This window comes from Alligator mississippiensis, chromosome 3 (genome assembly GCF_030867095.1).
Source record: "Alligator mississippiensis isolate rAllMis1 chromosome 3, rAllMis1, whole genome shotgun sequence".
In the NCBI taxonomy this organism is placed as follows: Eukaryota; Metazoa; Chordata; order Crocodylia; family Alligatoridae; genus Alligator; species Alligator mississippiensis.
In genome coordinates, this window is record NC_081826.1 from 36,919,186 (window position 1) to 36,937,620 (window position 18,435).

The 18,435-nt window shown below is 43.1% G+C and overlaps 1 protein-coding gene across 2 annotated transcripts in view; it reads left to right on the forward strand.

The window, feature by feature from the left end:
* The window catches only part of AZIN1 (antizyme inhibitor 1), a 45,843-nt gene extending 40,164 nt beyond the window's left edge, over positions 1 to 5,679 (forward strand). The window contains exons 8-12 of one of the 2 annotated variants that reach the window (NM_001291759.1): positions 1,067 to 1,141; positions 1,938 to 2,103; positions 2,651 to 2,766; positions 2,867 to 3,081; positions 4,999 to 5,613. In NM_001291759.1, coding sequence (NP_001278688.1) covers positions 1,067 to 1,141; positions 1,938 to 2,103; positions 2,651 to 2,766; positions 2,867 to 3,081; positions 4,999 to 5,110 — 684 coding nt within the window. In that variant the 3' untranslated portion in view covers positions 5,111 to 5,613. Of the gene's footprint in view, positions 1 to 1,066; positions 1,142 to 1,937; positions 2,104 to 2,650; positions 2,767 to 2,866; positions 3,082 to 4,998 lie in introns of both variants that reach the window. The other variant, XM_019495691.2, reaches the window with a different exon arrangement.
* Positions 5,680 to 18,435: the final 12,756 nt, after the last annotated feature.

Here is an 18,435-nt window from a genome sequence, read left to right on the forward strand (position 1 = left end):
TGTAAGGTGCCAGTTAGTGGAGCTTTTACTGTACATATTTTAAAGTAAAAGGCTTTAAAATGCTAGACCATAGCTCAGGTACTCTAGTCTTCATAAGATGATATTGCTACCAACTAGAAAGTAAGGTGCATAAGGAAAGCAATTATGTACAAAGGGTTGATGATGTATCATTAGGGCTTTTGGAAGGAAGAGACAGAAATGTGAACTCTTCCCTTGAGAAAGAGGAACTCTGGATCTAGAACAAGGGTGGCCAACCAGCAGCTTGAGCCACATGCAGCTCTTCAGAAGTTAATATACGTCTCCTAAATCTTTGCACGAGCATATGGTGACCACATACATATACATGTATAATCATTACATATTACTATGGCTCTTTGGCAATGTACATTGCTAAATTCTGGCTCCTTCTCAGGCTCAGGTTGGCTACCCCTGATCTAGACATACAACAGTTGTTCTGCTGTCAAAGAATACAGTCAGTACAGTAGCGCTTCCCAAACTTTTTTCTTGGCATGGCTTCTCACTCTCAACCTGCAGCTTCCCCACACACATGACTATCCACTGATGATGTGACCCCATTTGGGGTCATGACCCACAGTTTGGGAACTGCTGCAGTACAGGCTATTAAAATGTAGCTGGTGCTTCTGCATGATTCCATAGAAATAAAAGTATGGCAGAACCATTCCAACTTTACCCCTGCTTACTACTTACTCCAGAATTAAAATTTAGGGAGACTTGGTTAACTCATAAAGGCTCATATAGATGTAATGCTTAGATTTGTAGCCACTACTGTGGGCTCCCACGAAATGGCTCTCCCTTCCCATTTAGTAGTTCAAATGTATGTTTGTCCACCAGCTCACTTGCATCAACCTTAATTTTTTGATAGTGTTACACTTGTTGTTTTTGGGTGTAGATTTTTTGGGTGGTGAAATTATTTAGTAAAAGCATATTGTTCTGTAGTAAAGAGAAATCTAAGGTAATTGCCTTTGTTAAAAAATCTAATGTTATTTATGAATGAGAGACTGTACAAGTGCCTATAAAGTATAAAAGCTATATTACTACCTTTTAGGAAGAATTTGGTTTTAAGATGAACATATTGGACATTGGTGGAAGCTTCACAGGTTCAGAGCTTCAGCTGAAAGAGGTATGTACTGCAAAGACGTGTAACTGATTTTCCCTATTTGTTAATATTCAGCTGATACTAATATCTGAAACCTGTACTGTCACACCAGACCAGTACTCAGATAAAAATGGGGATTGATTGATAGGACTTTATGCCATAGTTGCAGCCATAAGGGATTAATTTAGAAACTAACCAGAAGTAGCACAAACCTAATAATCTTGTTAGCTTCCTAATTCCAGCACAGATAATATTATGTCACCCTCCCTCCCCCCCCCCCCCTTGGTATTAAGAACTAGCAAATGGGAAGAAAAGTAACCAGTCTGAATTGCCACCACCTGCACACCAAACAAAGGCCTCTCTGGTACCCTTGTCACTAAATTTGTTAACACTATCATGAGCTTTTTGGATTTTTCTTGTTGAGGCAATTCTACTTTAACCTATCTATATTTGTTGAATATTGACTACCTTCTGCAGCATTACTGTCTTCAGTGTTTTAGTGTGGACTTGTGGCTGACAGCATGTCACTTACCTATTGTAAGGACTAGATTAATACTAGGTGAATTCGGTGAACAACTCAGTTTCTTTCCTAAACTGCAGAATTGAAGGGATTTGGCCAAAATGTTTTTGTTTAACTTGGTGGGGGAAGGGAGAGTGACACTTCTGCCTTTATAGATTTGCAAATAGTTTTATATTTAGTGCTGTGCTGGAACAATTTTGAAGTTGCTGGCTGGGAATTTGTGATGGGAGCGGTGGCCAACTGTCAACCCTGCATCTGTTACAAAAACAAGAATAAAAGAGCTGACTTCAATCCCCCTAGGTTAATCGTGTCATCAGTCCATTGCTGGTTGACTACTTTCCTGAAGAATCTGGCGTGAATGTGATTGCTGAGCCTGGATGTTACTATGTTTCATCTGCATTTACTCTAGCAGTTAATATAATTGCAAAGAAGGCTGTGGAATATGATAAACATCTTTCCTCTGGAAGTAAGAAACACTTGTTTTGTATGTTTTATGAATTGGTGCAAGAAAGTTTCTCTCTTGAGTAAATCAGTTTTTTCTGAAAACATTGAGATTAGTGGAGTTGAACAAATGGTCACTTCTGGAGCCTTAATTCATACTTGGGGTTCTGCCAGTGTGCATCTCTGATTTTTCTGCAGGTTTAGTATTTCTTTCTCACCAGTTACCAGATATGACTTTGGTTTTCAGAAACCCTCCCAGCATATAATTTAAACCATATTAGGGGCAGTTGGGGGAGGGGGAGGGGAACAGAAACATGGTCACGCTATTATTGTCCCTCTGGTATTAAAGATAGCCATTCTAAATCATTTTGAGAAATGACTGAAATATTAAGTATACCAAATTTAACAGTAAATCTAGCCTTTAGCAGCAGAGTTGAATTGCTGGTCTAATCTCACAATGGCACTTTCCTCCCACAACATTTTGATCCAGTGTATAGTCTACCTACAACTAATGGGGGAGAATCCTCCTTTGCAAGTCAGCTTTTTAACATATAAGCACTTTTTTCTTCCAGTGGAACAAGCCAGGAGCGATGAGCCAATCTTTATGTACTACATGAACGATGGTGTTTATGGTTCTTTTGCAAATAAATTGTCTGAGAAGTTGAATGCTATCCCAGAGGTTCACAAGGTAAATCTTTTATACATTTTATTATAATGTAAAGAACTTGGTGTATTTGAAACTTCCTTAGTCCTTGAGCCTAAAGCCTTATGTCTACTACTTTTTGTAGAAATACAAGGAAGATGAGCCTCTGTTTGCAAGCAGCCTTTGGGGTCCATCCTGTGATGAGCTTGATGAAATTGTGGAAAGCTGTCTTCTCCCTGAGCTGAGTGTTGGAGATTGGCTGATTTTTGACAATATGGGTTCTGGTACCTTGGGTGAACGTTCCACCTTTAATGATTATCAGAGGCCACTGACTTACTATGTGATGTCTTTCAGTGACTGGTAAGAAAATATTCTTTATCTGTAGGGATATTGGCATTTGCCTTTCTGGAACACTTTAAAATGTGATCCTGCATTTTTCTGTCTAGTGACTGATAGAGAAATGCTGAAGTTTTGTTTCAAGATTAGCATAAGACAGCAGTTCTCAATCCCATTAGGGTAGCCCTCACAAAATGTCATCTCTTAGTTTTCACTTATTTTTAACTGGAAAAATAATAGATCAGATCTATTGCAAAGAACTCAAAGCCCACTACAGGTCAATTTTTTTTTAATGCTGTGGATTTCTGTTTTAAATCTCTGGGCTTATTTTGTGAACCTCATTTGCACACTTAACAGCGCTAACATCATATGGCACCTGCAGCATCCTCAAGGCACCACGGTGCTGCGGTACCCTGGTTGAGGATCACTGACCTAGGAGAAAACCAGCTTAACTCTTGTAATGCTACTTCACAAGGTTTTATCTTCTTGAGCCCTAATTTTTAGTTGGCTAGAAGCATTCTACGAAGACTGTAGGCATTGGTTGGATGCAGCTAAATTAAACATGCTTAGAATTGCCTAAAGTGAAATTTCAAATTCAAGGTTTCTTGATATAATGTGTAAAACAGGCTATCATGCAAGCTAGCACTACTTAATGCTAATTGTTTTTGATCAGTTACTGTAAGTAAGGAGACTAACATTGTTTCATTAGTTTTCTTTCTCTGTAGGAAGGTGTTGGGTTTCCAGATGCAGTCAGCAGTTAAAACAGCCCAGTGCTACTACTTTCATTCATCTCCTGCTACAGTGATTCACTTGTAAACAGTTCCTGTTCATTTAACTTGAGGGTTTAGAACTCCAGTATCAAGTGATGACTTTTTTTTTTTAGAAGTACTGATGAAACTTAAGTTGTACAGAACAGCAAAGTTTGGAGGAAGCTGGGAAGATGTATAGAATAGGAGGTGTGATATGAGGCTGCTTTTACAAAGGAACCATCCTAAATGCTAAACACAGCTAATAGTAAGGATGCTTTGAATGGGGAGTTAGGGTATTTGTATAGAAACTAATAATCAAGCATAGTTAAATGAAGCTAGAAGCAGTCTCCAAGGGAGCTTCTATGATAAGGATAACCTATATAACAGGTTTGCCAGAATTATGAATTCAGGCACGGATGTGAAGACTAACTTCTGGTAGAAAGATAACGTTGTCTTGTCACACTTGTGCTGCCATAACAATTTTGATGGTAGTACAAGCAGCAAGAAAATAGATGTGTCTACATTTTGTCAAGACTTCTGATGTGAAACACCTGGGAAAACTGGGCACCTCTAAGCATAGGAAGTCAGGGTCCCTTGCTTATGGAGATCCTGGAGTGGGTCTCCATGGGTGAAAGCCCAGGCATGTTCTGGCCTAGAATTTCCAGTGTGAAGCAGGGGCCAGTGCAGGCACAGGCCACTTGGAATTCCCCAGGTCTCACACCTGCTTGCCTGGGACCCATGCTTCATGTGGAGGAACAGGGCAGTGAGACTCCCAGTATGGAGTCATGGGATTCTGTGGATTCTCTAGGTCCTCCACCTCTTGCCACCCTAAGCTGGGAGCTGTGCCTCACCATGAGGCTGTGTCGGTGAGAGAACCAGAATGGATCCCAGCAGAGGCAACAAGGGATGTGGGAAATCTCTGGGCCAGGTGATCACATCACCTGTTGTCCCGCATCGGGCAGTGTTTCACCCAGTAAAGCAGATGGGCTGCAGTGGGACACTTGTCAATGTCTGTGTTTTGTTTTTGTTGTTTCTTTAACCCTTAGTTTTGTTCTGGAAAGCTGTCAAGTGATGCTAACTTTAAACTCCTAGATTTAACGTTGGTTTCCAATATTAGGTTGACATGAGAACTTTAAAAAAAAAATCTTACGTATGGCTTTTCTTGAACATGCCTCATACTTTTCTGCTGCAGGTATGAGATGCAAGATGCTGGAATTACTTCAGACACATTGATGAAGAACTTCTTCTTTGTGCCTTCATGCATTCAGCTGAGCCCAGAAGACCGCTTTTCCACTGCAGCTTAAACAGGCATTAACGCTTCATTTAGACCTGCAGTTGCAAGTCTGTAGTTTGTCTGGTCAACATTCCAGTATGGAAGAAAAATGGAACAATCCTGAATTCATATCGTCTTCAAAACTTGAAAAATTAGTAAGGATAATTGGGACCAGGCAAAACCAGCTACAACTACAATTCATTGGGGGTGGGAGGGATAGGAAAAGGTGTCAGGATTTAAACTTGCCAGTTTGTTTAACCCCTGAGCGTTTTAAATTAAATATGCAACAAAATGGATGACTTAGTGGAGATGGAAACCCACCACTTGGGTTCCCTGTTAAACAGTTTACATACAAGTACACAGTTTTTATACTAAGGATTCCTGTTAGAAAGTCTTGTAAAGTTATTGTCTTTTGCCCAGATACATCAAATGTCAGTGGGAGACCAGTGTGACTTCATTTAGATGTTTAGTATATTTAGAATGTGTAAATTTGTGCTTTGAACTGTAGTTTAATAAATGTAAAATTGCATCATAGTATTTGTTGTATTTGACCCTGACGTATCCCTTGTATGATTGCAATAAAACTTTGTGTAGATTTTACTGTTTTTTTCAGGTGAACTTTGGGAGAGGGGCTAGATAGGAAAGATAGCTGAAATAGATGTGTACATGATTGTTTGGGCAAGTCATCTTTTCTCTAGCCCACTATCAAGTTTAGGTTGGCAGAGCATTAAATCATGAATAATTTTGGTAAATTAAATTTGCACCTGTGTGAAGTGAAGACCAGTAAATTACTGGAAAGTTGAAATGTAGTTTGTGGTGTTGATTAAACAGAGTATGATTTTTAATTTAACTGTTCTAACACCAAAAATATCAAAGCTGCAAGGCAACAGTGGTAGCAAATAGTAGTAGATAGAAGTATTTTTAGCAAAAATGCATGTAGTACCCAAGTAGAATTCTGAAATACAGCTTTAATGGCTGTTTAAAACCTTCAATTTTTGAGCAGGCTTTTATGGTAGTTTTAAGTTCATCTAGGTCTGTACAGCACTACATCTTACCAGAAGGGCTACATTTAATCTTCAGAAACCTCGATGCTCTTTTGCACTCTATTTAAATATACACAAAATAATAGTAAAGCACACGTCTACAAATATATTCCAACTTCACCAATTAATCTTAATTATTGAAATTGTTCAGTGGATTTACCTGTTCTGTTATTTAAAGCCTCTTGATTCTCTCTCCTCCCCACCCCCAGTTCTTTTGCTTGCTCATTTTAACTTATTCTTTTTTTTTTTTTTTTTTTTTTTTACTAATCTGAAATTTTAGAAATCAAGATTTGAACTGTTCATGGTGACTATTTAACTTCTGGATCAGAATTTAATGAATTCATCAGAAGGCTAATAATTTGACAATAGGATTTATTCCTAGTTGGAATAATTCCTGTTTTCTTTAGTTGCCTCTCACATGCAAATCTATTTTACATGAGTGCCAATCAGCAGGAAGTTAACTTGCTGTAGAGTGAGGCTATGAATACATCAGACTTGATACTTTTACTCCAAGGTGGAAAAAAATGAGTTATGACATTTCTTTCCAACTTGGATTTTTACCATGAAGGGCTCTTATAACTGTGTTCACACTAGGAGACTGTACCGCTTCCTGTTTATAAGTTGATAATTACAACAATACTAAACAAACAAATTCGCCCTAAGAAAAGCACTGTCCTGTACATCTTGGTTTAAGGAATTTTCTTTGTGTTTTGAAAAGATAGGCCCAAGATGGAGCCTATCTAATCATAATAGTGGAGGGGGGTTGTGGCATTGGGAATAGAGTTCTCTAGAAAACCTAGCTATCAGACAGTCCTTCAGTGGCAGGCTTAGGTAGAGTCCCAGATCTCCCACAGATAAGACTGCACAGCCTTCAAATACAAAGTGAGGTTGTCTAAGACAATATTACAGGATTTTGCTGTGGAGTCTTAAGGAGAATTGTTTTATGTTAAACTTGCAATTCAGTTGCAAATAATTCCTTTGTAAATAATATGGTAGTCATTTTAGAAATGTCTATTGTATTTGAAGACAGTTTGCCATAAAAACTGAAGTTTGAACACAGTATGTATTACAATTTGATATGCTAAAAATTGTTACTCTCCTTTCTGTTTAAAATACTGTACTCTAATTCAGAACTGAAAATATAAAGACCTGACTGATTTCTATATAGTAACTCAAGCTGTAATGTAGCTTTGTCATGCTGAATACACTTACAGCTATTTGCTCAGTGGATTGGGACACCCCCCTTGAGGATTTTTGGTATGCCTAGATACTGGATTTTTAAGCCAGGAATTTTCTGGTGCTAATATTTTTAATGCTAATATACACAACCTAGTGACCTTGTATACTAAATGGATGCCATTAGTTATACTGAACCTTAAGTTTGAGCTCAGTTCAGAGTACTGCAGTATGATGTCTTCCTACATTTTTGTCCATGTGCATTGTAGCATATTTCCCAAGTATTTGAAAACCATGAACACAATTTGCGGTAATGTTATATTTACAAGCAAACTACTCGTTAATCTCAAACTGAATATTGAGTCTGTTTCTATGTCAATCCAAACAGCCACTGCTATTATACAATACAGTGGATCTTTCCACTTGCTATTCAGTCACCCTACCCTGCTTTCAACTCACTCTGAGCTTAAGAGTTGTTTCTCTCAACTTCTGTTTAGATGGCTGAATTCCTTTGTCCTTTACTACATGTCAGAACGGTTACTTTCAAAAGTAAAAGTAAAGCTATGAAGTCTTTTAGCCACAAAAACGTGAGTGGATAATTTGTTGCTAAATGGAAGGGAATTGAGCCAGGCTTGAAAGAACAGAGGGTGTTACAAGGAGGCAGCAGCAGTGGTACAGGCAAAAGAGAAACTGGTTTTGTATCAGTCTATCCTGAAGGTTGATGTACCTTTTGAATCTGATAGAATAGCACCTACCAACCTAACCTACCATTTGCTTTGATTGGCTGCCACTGTCTCTGGTTTATTAAGTATATGCAATGTACAGACAGTCTGGAGCCCCAGTTCCTAGTCTCTGTGATGAGACCAGAATCTGGCTTTTACTGGTCCTGTTTTTATGTGCCACTTTAATGCACAGTAGAATAGGCTACTCTACATTAAAGTGCATGTGTAGACATTTCCACTGAGGTCCACTCCTAGGGCTCAAAAATGTGAACTGAGCACAGACATAGGAACATTTGCCTGTGTGCAGAAAGCCTGAAAAAGTAAGACTGAGAATTTTCCTTGCATATTTTAATGGAGCACTGCATTCAAGATGTACAGCTACCTTGCTGGCACTACCCTAGCCTGAGCCTTTATGGGGAGAGTGTGGTGAGCCCACCCATGCAGATGCATCCCAATTAAGGTAAGTACTCCTTATAGCCATTGCTTTTCTTCACCCTGAGGGGAGATTTCACAGCTATGCTATCATCCCTGATGTTCCTTAGGACAGATGGACCTCTCAAAGTGTTAAATGAATACATGTAGCAGGCCTTGACTTTTATTATGAGGAGTAAGAGGCTGGACTTCATAACAGAACAATCTGTTGAAGTGGTAGCAACCCAAGTACTACATGGTATTCAGCATTCATAGGTTCATTTATGGATGCTAGGGTCAGAAGGGACCTCAACAGATAGTCTGATTCCCTGCCCAGGCAGGAAAGAGTGCTTTTTTGAAGTCAAGATATGACATCAATCTCATCTCCCTTGTCCAGGTGATAGGTCACCTGGTCGTAGAAGGAAATGAGATTGGTCAAGCAAGACCTACCCGCAACAAACCCGTGCTGGCTATCCCTTAAGATGTTGGCGTCGGCCAGTCCATTAAGGATGGCCTCCTTAATAAACTTTTCTAAGATCTTCCCCGGGATAGAAGTCAGGCTGATGGGCCTATAGTTAGCCGGATCTTCCCCCAACTAAATAACCCTAGTTCTTTCAGCCTTTCCTTGTAAACATTTGGTCTCCCAGACCCCTTCAACTCCCAAAAATGTTTAGTTTCCCACATCTACCAGTTTTGCTTTATCAATCACATTTAATTGTTCCAATATAAGCAAATTGGATATGGGAGGTAAAAGTGGAGAAAAAGGCAGTTTTTCAGTCGATTCACACAGGAAAAAACTTTGGATGGATGGATAGCTACCTTAGCACTTAAGTCCACCATTTTGTCATCTTCAAAGAAAAGCCTTCGATCTGGTGTCCCATGATCGTCTCTTGGAGAAACCGGCCAATTGTCGCCTTGGGGTCCCCCACGATCCACTGGCTGGAAAATTGGCTCTGGGGTCGGACCCAGAGGGTAGTAATTGATTGAAGTCACTCATCGTGGTGTCCTGTGACCAGTGGGGTCCCCCAGGGCTCTGTCCTTGGACCCATACTGTTCAACATCTTCATTAACGATGTGGACACTGGAGTCAGAAGCGGACTGGCCAAGTTCGCTGATGACACCAAACTTTGGGGAAAAGCATCCACACCAGAAGACAGGCGGGTGATCCAGGCTGACCTGGACAGGCTCAGCAAGTGGGCGGATGAGAATCTGGTGGTGTTCAACACTGATAAATGCAAGGTTCTCCACCTTGGGGGGAAAAAAAACCCGCAGCATCCTTATAGGCTCGGCAGTGCTATGTTGGTTAGCACTATGCAAGAAAGAGACTTGGGGGTCATCATTGACCACAAGATGAACATGAGCCTGCAGTGCATTGCTGCAGCTAGTAAAGCGACCAAAACGCTGGCTTGCATCCATAGATGCTTCTCAAGCAAATCCCGGGACGTCATTCTCCCCCTGTACTCGGCCTTAGTGAGGCCGCAGCTGGAGTACTGCATCCAGTTTTGGGCTCCACAATTCAAAAAGGATGTGGAGAAGCTTGAGAGAGTCCAGAGAAGAGCCACGCGCATGATCAGGGGTCAGGGAAGCAGACCCTACGATGACAGGCTGAGAGCCCTGGGGCTCTTTAGCCTGGAAAAGCGCAGGCTCAGGGGTGATCTGATGGCCACCTACAAGTTTATCAGGGGTGATCACCAGTATCTGGGGGAACGTTTGTTCACCAGAGCGCCCCAAGGGATGACGAGGACGAATGGTCACAAACTACTACAAGATCGTTTCAGGCTGGACATAAGGAAGAATTTCTTTACTGTCCGAGCCCCCAAGGTCTGGAACAGCCTGCCGCCGGAGGTTGTTCAAGCGCCTTCGTTGAACACCTTCAAGATGAAACTGGATGCTTATCTTGCTGGGATCCTATGACCCCAGCTGACGTCCTGCCCTTTGGGCGGGGGGCTGGACTCGATGATCTTCCGAGGTCCCTTCCAGCCCTAATGTCTATGAAATCTATGAAGACTAGGAGTACTAGATAAGTCTTCAACTACCTGGAGGGTGATTGTAGAGTAGATGAAGATGAACCTTTTTTTGTGGTCATAGGATTAGGACTAATGGCCTTAAGCTTTGGCTGAGGAAATGTAGGTTGGAGGTTAGTCCAAAAGCTCCTCTTGTGAGGGTGGTCAGCATTGGAACAGGCTAGCTGAAGACTGGAATTTTTATCACAAATTTTTTAGCAGCAGGTTAGATGCACAGTTGGCTAGGATGGTTTAGTCGGGGATGCTCTTGCCTTAAGCAGGGGACTAGACCAGATGACCTTGTGAGGTCCCTTTCAGGACCCCAGGAGCATATATTCTCTATACTGCCTACTTTCCTATGATCCTAAACTAATTGGAATTCATCAGAAAATAATATAGTTGTCACTTCTCAAATAAATGCAAAACTTACCCCTCTGACTTGGGTGCAAAGCTCTGTGAAGAAAAGTTATGTGAGTTGATTTCTTCTTCAGACTGAAAAAGAAGAGGGACTTGGAGCCCCTGTCCACCTGCACACTCTTCTGGAGCTTCACATGTGCTCCAACTTGGAGACTTGGGCTAAAAGGCAAGTGATAGGACTAATGAACTAGCCAAGATGGCAGGAAGACTGAAGAAGAGAACTCTATCTGTAATGGCCCTAGCTACCTCTAGTATTTAGTTTGTTACCTGCTGGTGGCATTTGTTCATGACAGAAAAACATTTCTCTCTCTTTATTTTGAGAGGGAATTTTTCTCTTACTCTACAGGAAATATCTCAGGGTAGATGCTGGGATGTAAAACACTCTATAGCCCTGGTTCTCTATCCTTGGGCCCTGAATCATGGTTATGCTGGGCAGTGATTCCACAGTGCATGTAGGGTCACATCTTATCAGCTTGGGACTTTGTCATTAACTTCAGCTTTACACACCACTCTACAACCTTCACTGGTTCCTATTACTGGAAGAGGAAGACTTTCCATAAGCCATGACCCAGTTCTAGATGTTAGAGATCTCTCCCTAACTTCTCCATCTGTCCTTCACTTCAGTGAGCCTGTCACTTTTGAGTACCCTGGAGTCAAATGCCCTTTGAGCTACCAGTATCTGATGAGCTGGGAAGCAACTGTGGTCCAGATCTCTATGGAAGAGGGGGAGGACTACACATGAGCTGGATACTTTGCAAGCTGCTGTGAGCTGGAAAGGGGGCCTTGTCCATCAATGGCAGAGCCAGAATACTGTAAGACTCCAACCATGCGTGGAAGCTGAACAAAAAGTACTATGGAGCAAGGGGGTATTATTTCTGCTTGACCTCCTCTTTATTTGGTGCAAATGAAAAGACGCAGCAATTCAAGAATGCATCAAAGGTGAAGGTTAAAATGCTCCATCTGCTGGGAAGAAAATCTCCTTCCCTGTGAACCTCCAATACAGGATAGCAAAATACAAGGCTCTGTTGCTATAACTCAAGTTTTAGGGCTTGAGGAAGACCTCTCTATTGATTAAACTGTTTGCAACAGTGGCTGTGTCCAGCTGAGCATAGCCATGTGGTATTTAGCACCACATACCACATGTTCAGCTGTTCTCTTCACTCCAAGGGAGCAGTGTGTGTGGAGGCACAGGACTGGCCCCTGGATATCCAGGGGTCAAGAAAAACCTGCAGGAAAAAGGTGGAGCAGCAATGAGAGGGCAGTGTGAGTCACTCAAAACCAGAGCTTGGCTGGCAGGAGCCACACTCCAGCTGCTGGCCAGGCTCTGGGTGGCAGCATCACCACTGCTGCAGCCCCAGAAGGCCCCCAGGAGCCCAGATAAGGCTGCTGGGGCCAGCCCAATGCTGGCTCCAGCTTTCCCGCCCCCCCCCCCCCCCACCTGGGGTAACCTGCCTCATGTCAGAGGGCACATGGATCTTAGGGTCCCACTGCTAGTTGTCCCTGGGGAACCAAACGTCCGTGCTTGTGTGAACGTGGCCAGTGGTGTCAGAGGACCCGGGCGGGGGGGTGCACAAAAGTAGTTTGCAACTACTGTCAGATGTTGTCAACACTTGCTTGGTGACCAATAGCAATGTGATTATCTTGGCTGCCAGACTTGGGGTTCCATGGTATTTTGGCCTCTCAAGAAAAGACTTGGCTCTTGAGGACATAAAGCTATTTAGCACCAAGACTGAGGAGGCCCACTGTGCCATAGAGGACTCAAGGGCAACAGTCTCTGGGTGCTGCACAGCATGGACAACATACTGTCTTTCAGAAGTCAGCTACTGAACGATCTGTGCCCTCTTCACTAGCAGCCTACAGAAATGGCAGTGCATCTACATGTAGCAATAGTCATACTAGACAGCTGCAGTCAGCCCATCTCGCTTCAAGCCACAAGCAACTGCTTTGATAGGACTCTTGAGAGTTTTGAACTACCTTCAGGGATCCCAAATCATCCTTTGTGGACTGCTGATGCCAGGTATACATGGACTTGTATTAGCATAGAACAGTGAGTCCTGAACATTGTCTTGGCTGGCAACACCATCCAGTTCCTTGGTGCCAGTTTTCCATCTTCATTCTCTAAACCTCTTTAGGGCCCCTTCTTGTCTCCTTGTTCCTTTCATTGGGGACAACAGAAGAAATTCCCCATCAGCACTGGGGAAAAAGTTTCTGCAACAGTTACTACCTGACAACAAAAGGAGTGATGACCTATCTTGGATTAGAGGAAGCATAACATGTTCACTGCAAGCAATCCAGGTTACTGGCAAGCCACCACAAGCTCCTCCCTGGAATCAAAAGAATTCTCTTGCATTTCTTGATATTCAAGAGGCGACTTCCAAATGGTTATTGTTCCACCACTCAGAAAATTCCTGAGGCGCAGCATAGGTCACAACCATTCTCAGTACATGGTTTTATTTCAACATGTTGAAGGATAATCACAAAGGCCCTGGTGGTGATGGCTGTCTACCTAAGATAGGATTGTACTTCAAGGTACCCATATCCAGATGGCTGACTAGCAAGGAGAAGATCTTACCGATAGGTATTTGAAAATGTTTGCCACTTCCTTCACTTGTTCAATCACCTGGACTTCATGAGGGTAAATAGTCAAAAGTAAACAGTTTACCTGTTGCAGAGAACTTGGAAAGACCACACCAGGTCACAATGTTTAACACTGTGGCTTCCTACTTCAAATCTCTCAGTTTATCTTGTGACTCCTGTTTGCACACCTGGCAGTGGTAACACCTGATGTGCTGCACCCCTCAGCATCCTTGAAAGGATCTCAAGGCATCCCAGGGTGCTGAAGCACCTGGCTGAGAATCACTGTTTTAGAGAAATGCACCCCACCCGCCATGCCTCAGTACACAGCAAGGTAGTATGCATGTGGGCTAGCCATGTACTGGTAGCCAAGAGCATGAGGTGCACTAGTACTCATGGTAGAAAGTTCATAAGGATAGTACATCTCAAAGAACTCTGGTTTCTATAAGTTAGTGTTACTTTTCAGTATCATATTTTCTCATATGCTCTCTTCCTCCTCCCCCCCAGACATGCATGTTTTAGGAAGAGAGAATAAAGTGTGGGGGAAAGATTTCCCTGGAGTCTTCCCTGACAGCCCAGCTTACCCTGGCTGAATACCCAATGGGGATTCCCTTTGGTAGTGGCACTGCCCCTGCTCACTCCACCCCCAAATTCCAGGCCCCTCCAGGAGCCCTGTGGGTTGGATGATCCAATTCCATGAGCCTGATCACAGTACCTACCTGTGGGCCATATCTTGGATACCTCTGTAATAGGATAATGTGCCAAATTAACACATCTGTGTGTATACAGTCACAATATGTGAAGTCTCATTTCCTACACCTATGTGTGCATGAACTTGTTCAACACTGCTTCTCAGGCCTGATATATACTCTTGTGCTTCTATTTAAATGTAGGCACAAAGAAATGCATAAAATCCTGAGAGGCGGTGTCCTCTAGCAATTGTCTCCTGATATCACAACATCAATTTTCAGGAAAACTGTTCCCTATCGTGCATGGCTTTAGGTTATAAACAGATGTAACAACTGCATCAAAAGCAAAAGATACTGCTAGAAGCTGTTACCATGGAACAGTTACATCTGCACAGGAGTGTAGCAAAAGTGCTCCAACCTTAACCCTCTTTCAATCCAGGTTAAAGTTGGGGTGATTTACCTAATTTATGTTGCTGCAGGCTCATGCAGACATCATACTTGGATCACAACTGCTGCATCCTTCTAGAGCAGCCAAGATGCATTTGTATGTACTCTCCTCTGGGTGTCCTCATATCGCTCTCCACTAGGGGTCACAGTTTTACTTGTAGAGAGTTTTACTCTCATTCAGAGAGGTATGAGCCTTTATAGGTAACAGCCTATTTTGTCAGATACTGTATTTCATGACAAAGTAGGCTGTTGCCTTCAGAAGCTTATGTCTCTCTGAGTTTGTTTCTAAAGGCATTTATACACGTGCTTCACGGGTGGGGGGGGGAGGAGGAGGGGGAGCGCTTTAATTAGAGAGGCTCCGAGAGCCGTTCTAATTAAAATACCCACAGTGTCTTGTATATCAATGTCCCCACATTTCAAAATGGCAGCAAACGCACTTTATCCAAAGCTCATTTGATGAGCTTTGGATAAAACACCCCTGCCACCATTTTGAAGCATAGGGATTCAGATCCATGAGACGTGGGGGGCTGCCGGAGTGTGGTCATTACCGTGCTCCAGCAGACTCGATTGATTGAGTCTGCTCGGACACACTGGGATTCCAGCGTGTTGGAGCAGTCTCCCTGCTTGTGTACAGGCTCCCGAAGGTTTTGCTCTGTCCTGCTTTCTGCCAGCTTTACTTGTATTACCCATTTCTTCCTGTCTCCACGAAGCCCAGTCACAGACTCACTTGAAATGTTGCATTAGAATTTACTGTTTGTCTGTGGTTCCTAGCATTAAAGCATTTTGTAATGCTTTAATGCATTTTGTACATTGTATTTACCACAATGATTATAATGTGAGCTACTTGAATCCTGGACTGGCACAACAGAAGTTAATTCCTCCACCCAGATTTCTTTATTACAGAGCCAGGTCCTGCCTCTTAATGTGACTGATGTTCCTTTAGCTTCTATGAGATATGAATTTCCTTGCAAAGCTCTGACCTGGAAACGTTTCTGGGATTTGGCATTGATACATAATGAATGGCAGTGTCAGGTCATGCATGCAATGGTGCTGAGTGCTTTGTTCTTAACCGTGCATGTTGCTCAAGCTTAGTTGTTAACCAGGCAGCAGCCTGTCCTCCTTCCTCTGCCAGAGGTCTAATGCTGCCTCCACAGTAACTCTTCCTTCTCCCATGATCCCATCAGAGTGCTAATGTATGAGATACCAGCAGTGCTAGCAGTGCTGACAATGCTAAGGGCTGCAGCATGGAAGAGTTGCATGGTAGCAGTAGAGAGAACTGGCACTGAACTCAGACACGGGCCTATCTGCCTGTTTGCTCCCTGTGCCAAAAGGCCTTTTTCTAAACAACAGCAGCGCTGATGCCTGGGCAGTTGATTCCAACATGGGTGTACATGCAGCTCTGAAGGTATAGGCTGCACCAAAGATCCTGCCCTTACGTAGGTAAACAAAGTGAAAGGTTTAAATTTAAGTACATTTGGTTTCAGTGACCACAAGATTTGTCCTGTGGAGTTCTGTAACTTGTGATTTAAACTGTCACTAGCTAGAACCATTCATGCCTAAAATGCTGTGCCCCAGAAATTGTTGAGTGCTTTCTGCACAACAAGCTCAAAGTTATTTACACAGTGACTATGTAACATTGTCCCTGGACTGATGATGGAAGACTGTAGCTCAGCAGTTAAGTAATTTGCTCCAGGACACAGTAACCCCTGTGTCCTGCCTCCCAATCCAGCACCCTGGTCACTGATCATCCTTCTTAGCGGTGGATTACCATCCCATGCACTCTCCATAGAGGGGATAAAAATGTAACAATGCCCTTACACACAAATGAAATGGTCATTGTTATGCCATGTTCCCTGAAGGTGGTTCCAGATTAATCTTTTCCTCTCACCCATAATTTTTAATTCCCTCCCTTCCCCACTCCAACAACACTGCTGTCTTAGAGCCTGAGCCAAAGAAGGGCTGACTGCCTGCACAGCTCCCGTTTAAATCAGTTGGAGATGTCATGCTTGTACTCCTCAGAATCAGGCCACTCCTGAGGTGTGCAAAAATTTATTAACTGAGACTTTTCTTTGCAAAGGAAATAGCTGACAGTTTTCTTGGGTCCTTTTCTTTTCAGACAGTTGATGTGATGTCAGGAATGTGTTTGTCTGTTAACCAAAAGCCTCCTCAGGTCCATGGCTAGGATGCATCTGAAATGGTGTTAGTGTCACTCAGGGCACTTGTACGTGCGAAGCCATTAAACATGTACACATGATGAAAATGTCACTTTGTATGGCTTAAGGGCGTCGCAGTATACAAATACAAGACTTTTGGGGGGGGTTTATATTACTTTGCATCATTGCAAACTAAACTACATCTGGATATAGTTTAGTTTGCAATAGTGCAAATTGCAATGATACAGCTGTCAGCTTGCCTGCTGGCCACGGGAGAGGCAGGCAGGAGCCACAGAAAAAAAGGATCAGGCCCCTTGCCGCTTTGTCTTCAGCAGGCACCTGCTGAAAGCAGAAGTGGTGAGTGGCTCGGTCCTTTTTTCTTTTTGGTGGAGCCTGCCCACCTCTCCTGCAGCCGGGGGGAGAGCTGCTGTCAAGCTGAGCGGCCCCTGAGCTGTGGTGGTGGTGCCCCCTGCGCCCGCCCAGGTGGGCTGCTAGCAGGCCTGGTGCTGCCTCAGTTCAGGGTCAGGGAACAGTTGGATTGGGCCGGGTGCTGCCTCCGTGCTGGGGGCATAGATTAAATCCCCAGTACAAGCACCCTTACTGCCCAAGGCTCTCTCTTCTAATGACACATTGTGAATCATGTCCTACAAAGGATCCCTACCAACAGCAAGACCTTTCTGGTTTTCAGAGACATTCAGAAACCAGTCATTGGTCTCTATTGCTTATTTTCTGCAGGGTTCTGCTGAGGGGATCAGTCTGTCAGCATGCTGTTCCAGCACTTCTAAAAGTGGTTTGGTTTCCGTTTCCTGCTGATGTAGGAAAGAAAAGCTTCCTTTGGAAGGGAGAATCCAGTTTGGGGGGAAATCTGTTAAGGTGTCACCCTGTTCTCTCCATATTATGCCTCTGTCTAGACCGCATCTTTCTTTCTCTCCAACTCCTTTCATTAACTCTTTATACCAGAGGCAAAGGTACAAATATGGGGAATGTGTTGTCTTGTCCTTTGATGAACCACTGCTGCAAATCCTCTCCTGCCAGCATCAGTTCATACTCTTACTCAGCACTAATCAAAGAACCTCCCCTGTGAATCACAGCACTCAGCTGGCAGTCTGACTTAACAAAGAGGCGGGCGCTGCACCACCAGTGGCAATAGCAACTGTGTAAAGAAAGGGTCAGTGAACCCTCCAGAACAGGATTCTGGGATGAGAAAAAGAGATCTCAGACTTTCCTTATTTTCTTTCAGCTCCTACTCTAGGGTCACCTGCTGTTCCCGTCTTCTCCCTTCTTCTCTCCCTTTGTTGTTGACTACTCTGCTGTCTTCTGAGATCTGAATCTAATTTCCCACTACACCCTGTTGCTGGGTGACCTGCCCTACTCACCCTGTTTTAGCCATGCCAATGACTCACAAGTCTATCTTTTCATTGCCACGGTTTTTTTTAAGTCCAACCTCCTGCCTCCATCTACTCTGCTATACCTGATCATGGATATTCAATCCCCACTCAGCTTTGACACAGTGAAAATTGACCTTCGCATCTCTTCTCCCTTTCTTCACCACCATCTTCCTGGTGCACAGATTACTACCATATTTTCTCATATACTATATGCACCTTTCCCCAAAAAAATCAGCTGCTGAAAATTGGGGTGCGTGCCTCAAGCAAGGAAAGACTGCTGAACTCCACATGCTCACTTCACTGGCCCCAGTCCCACATCCACAGGATTACTTC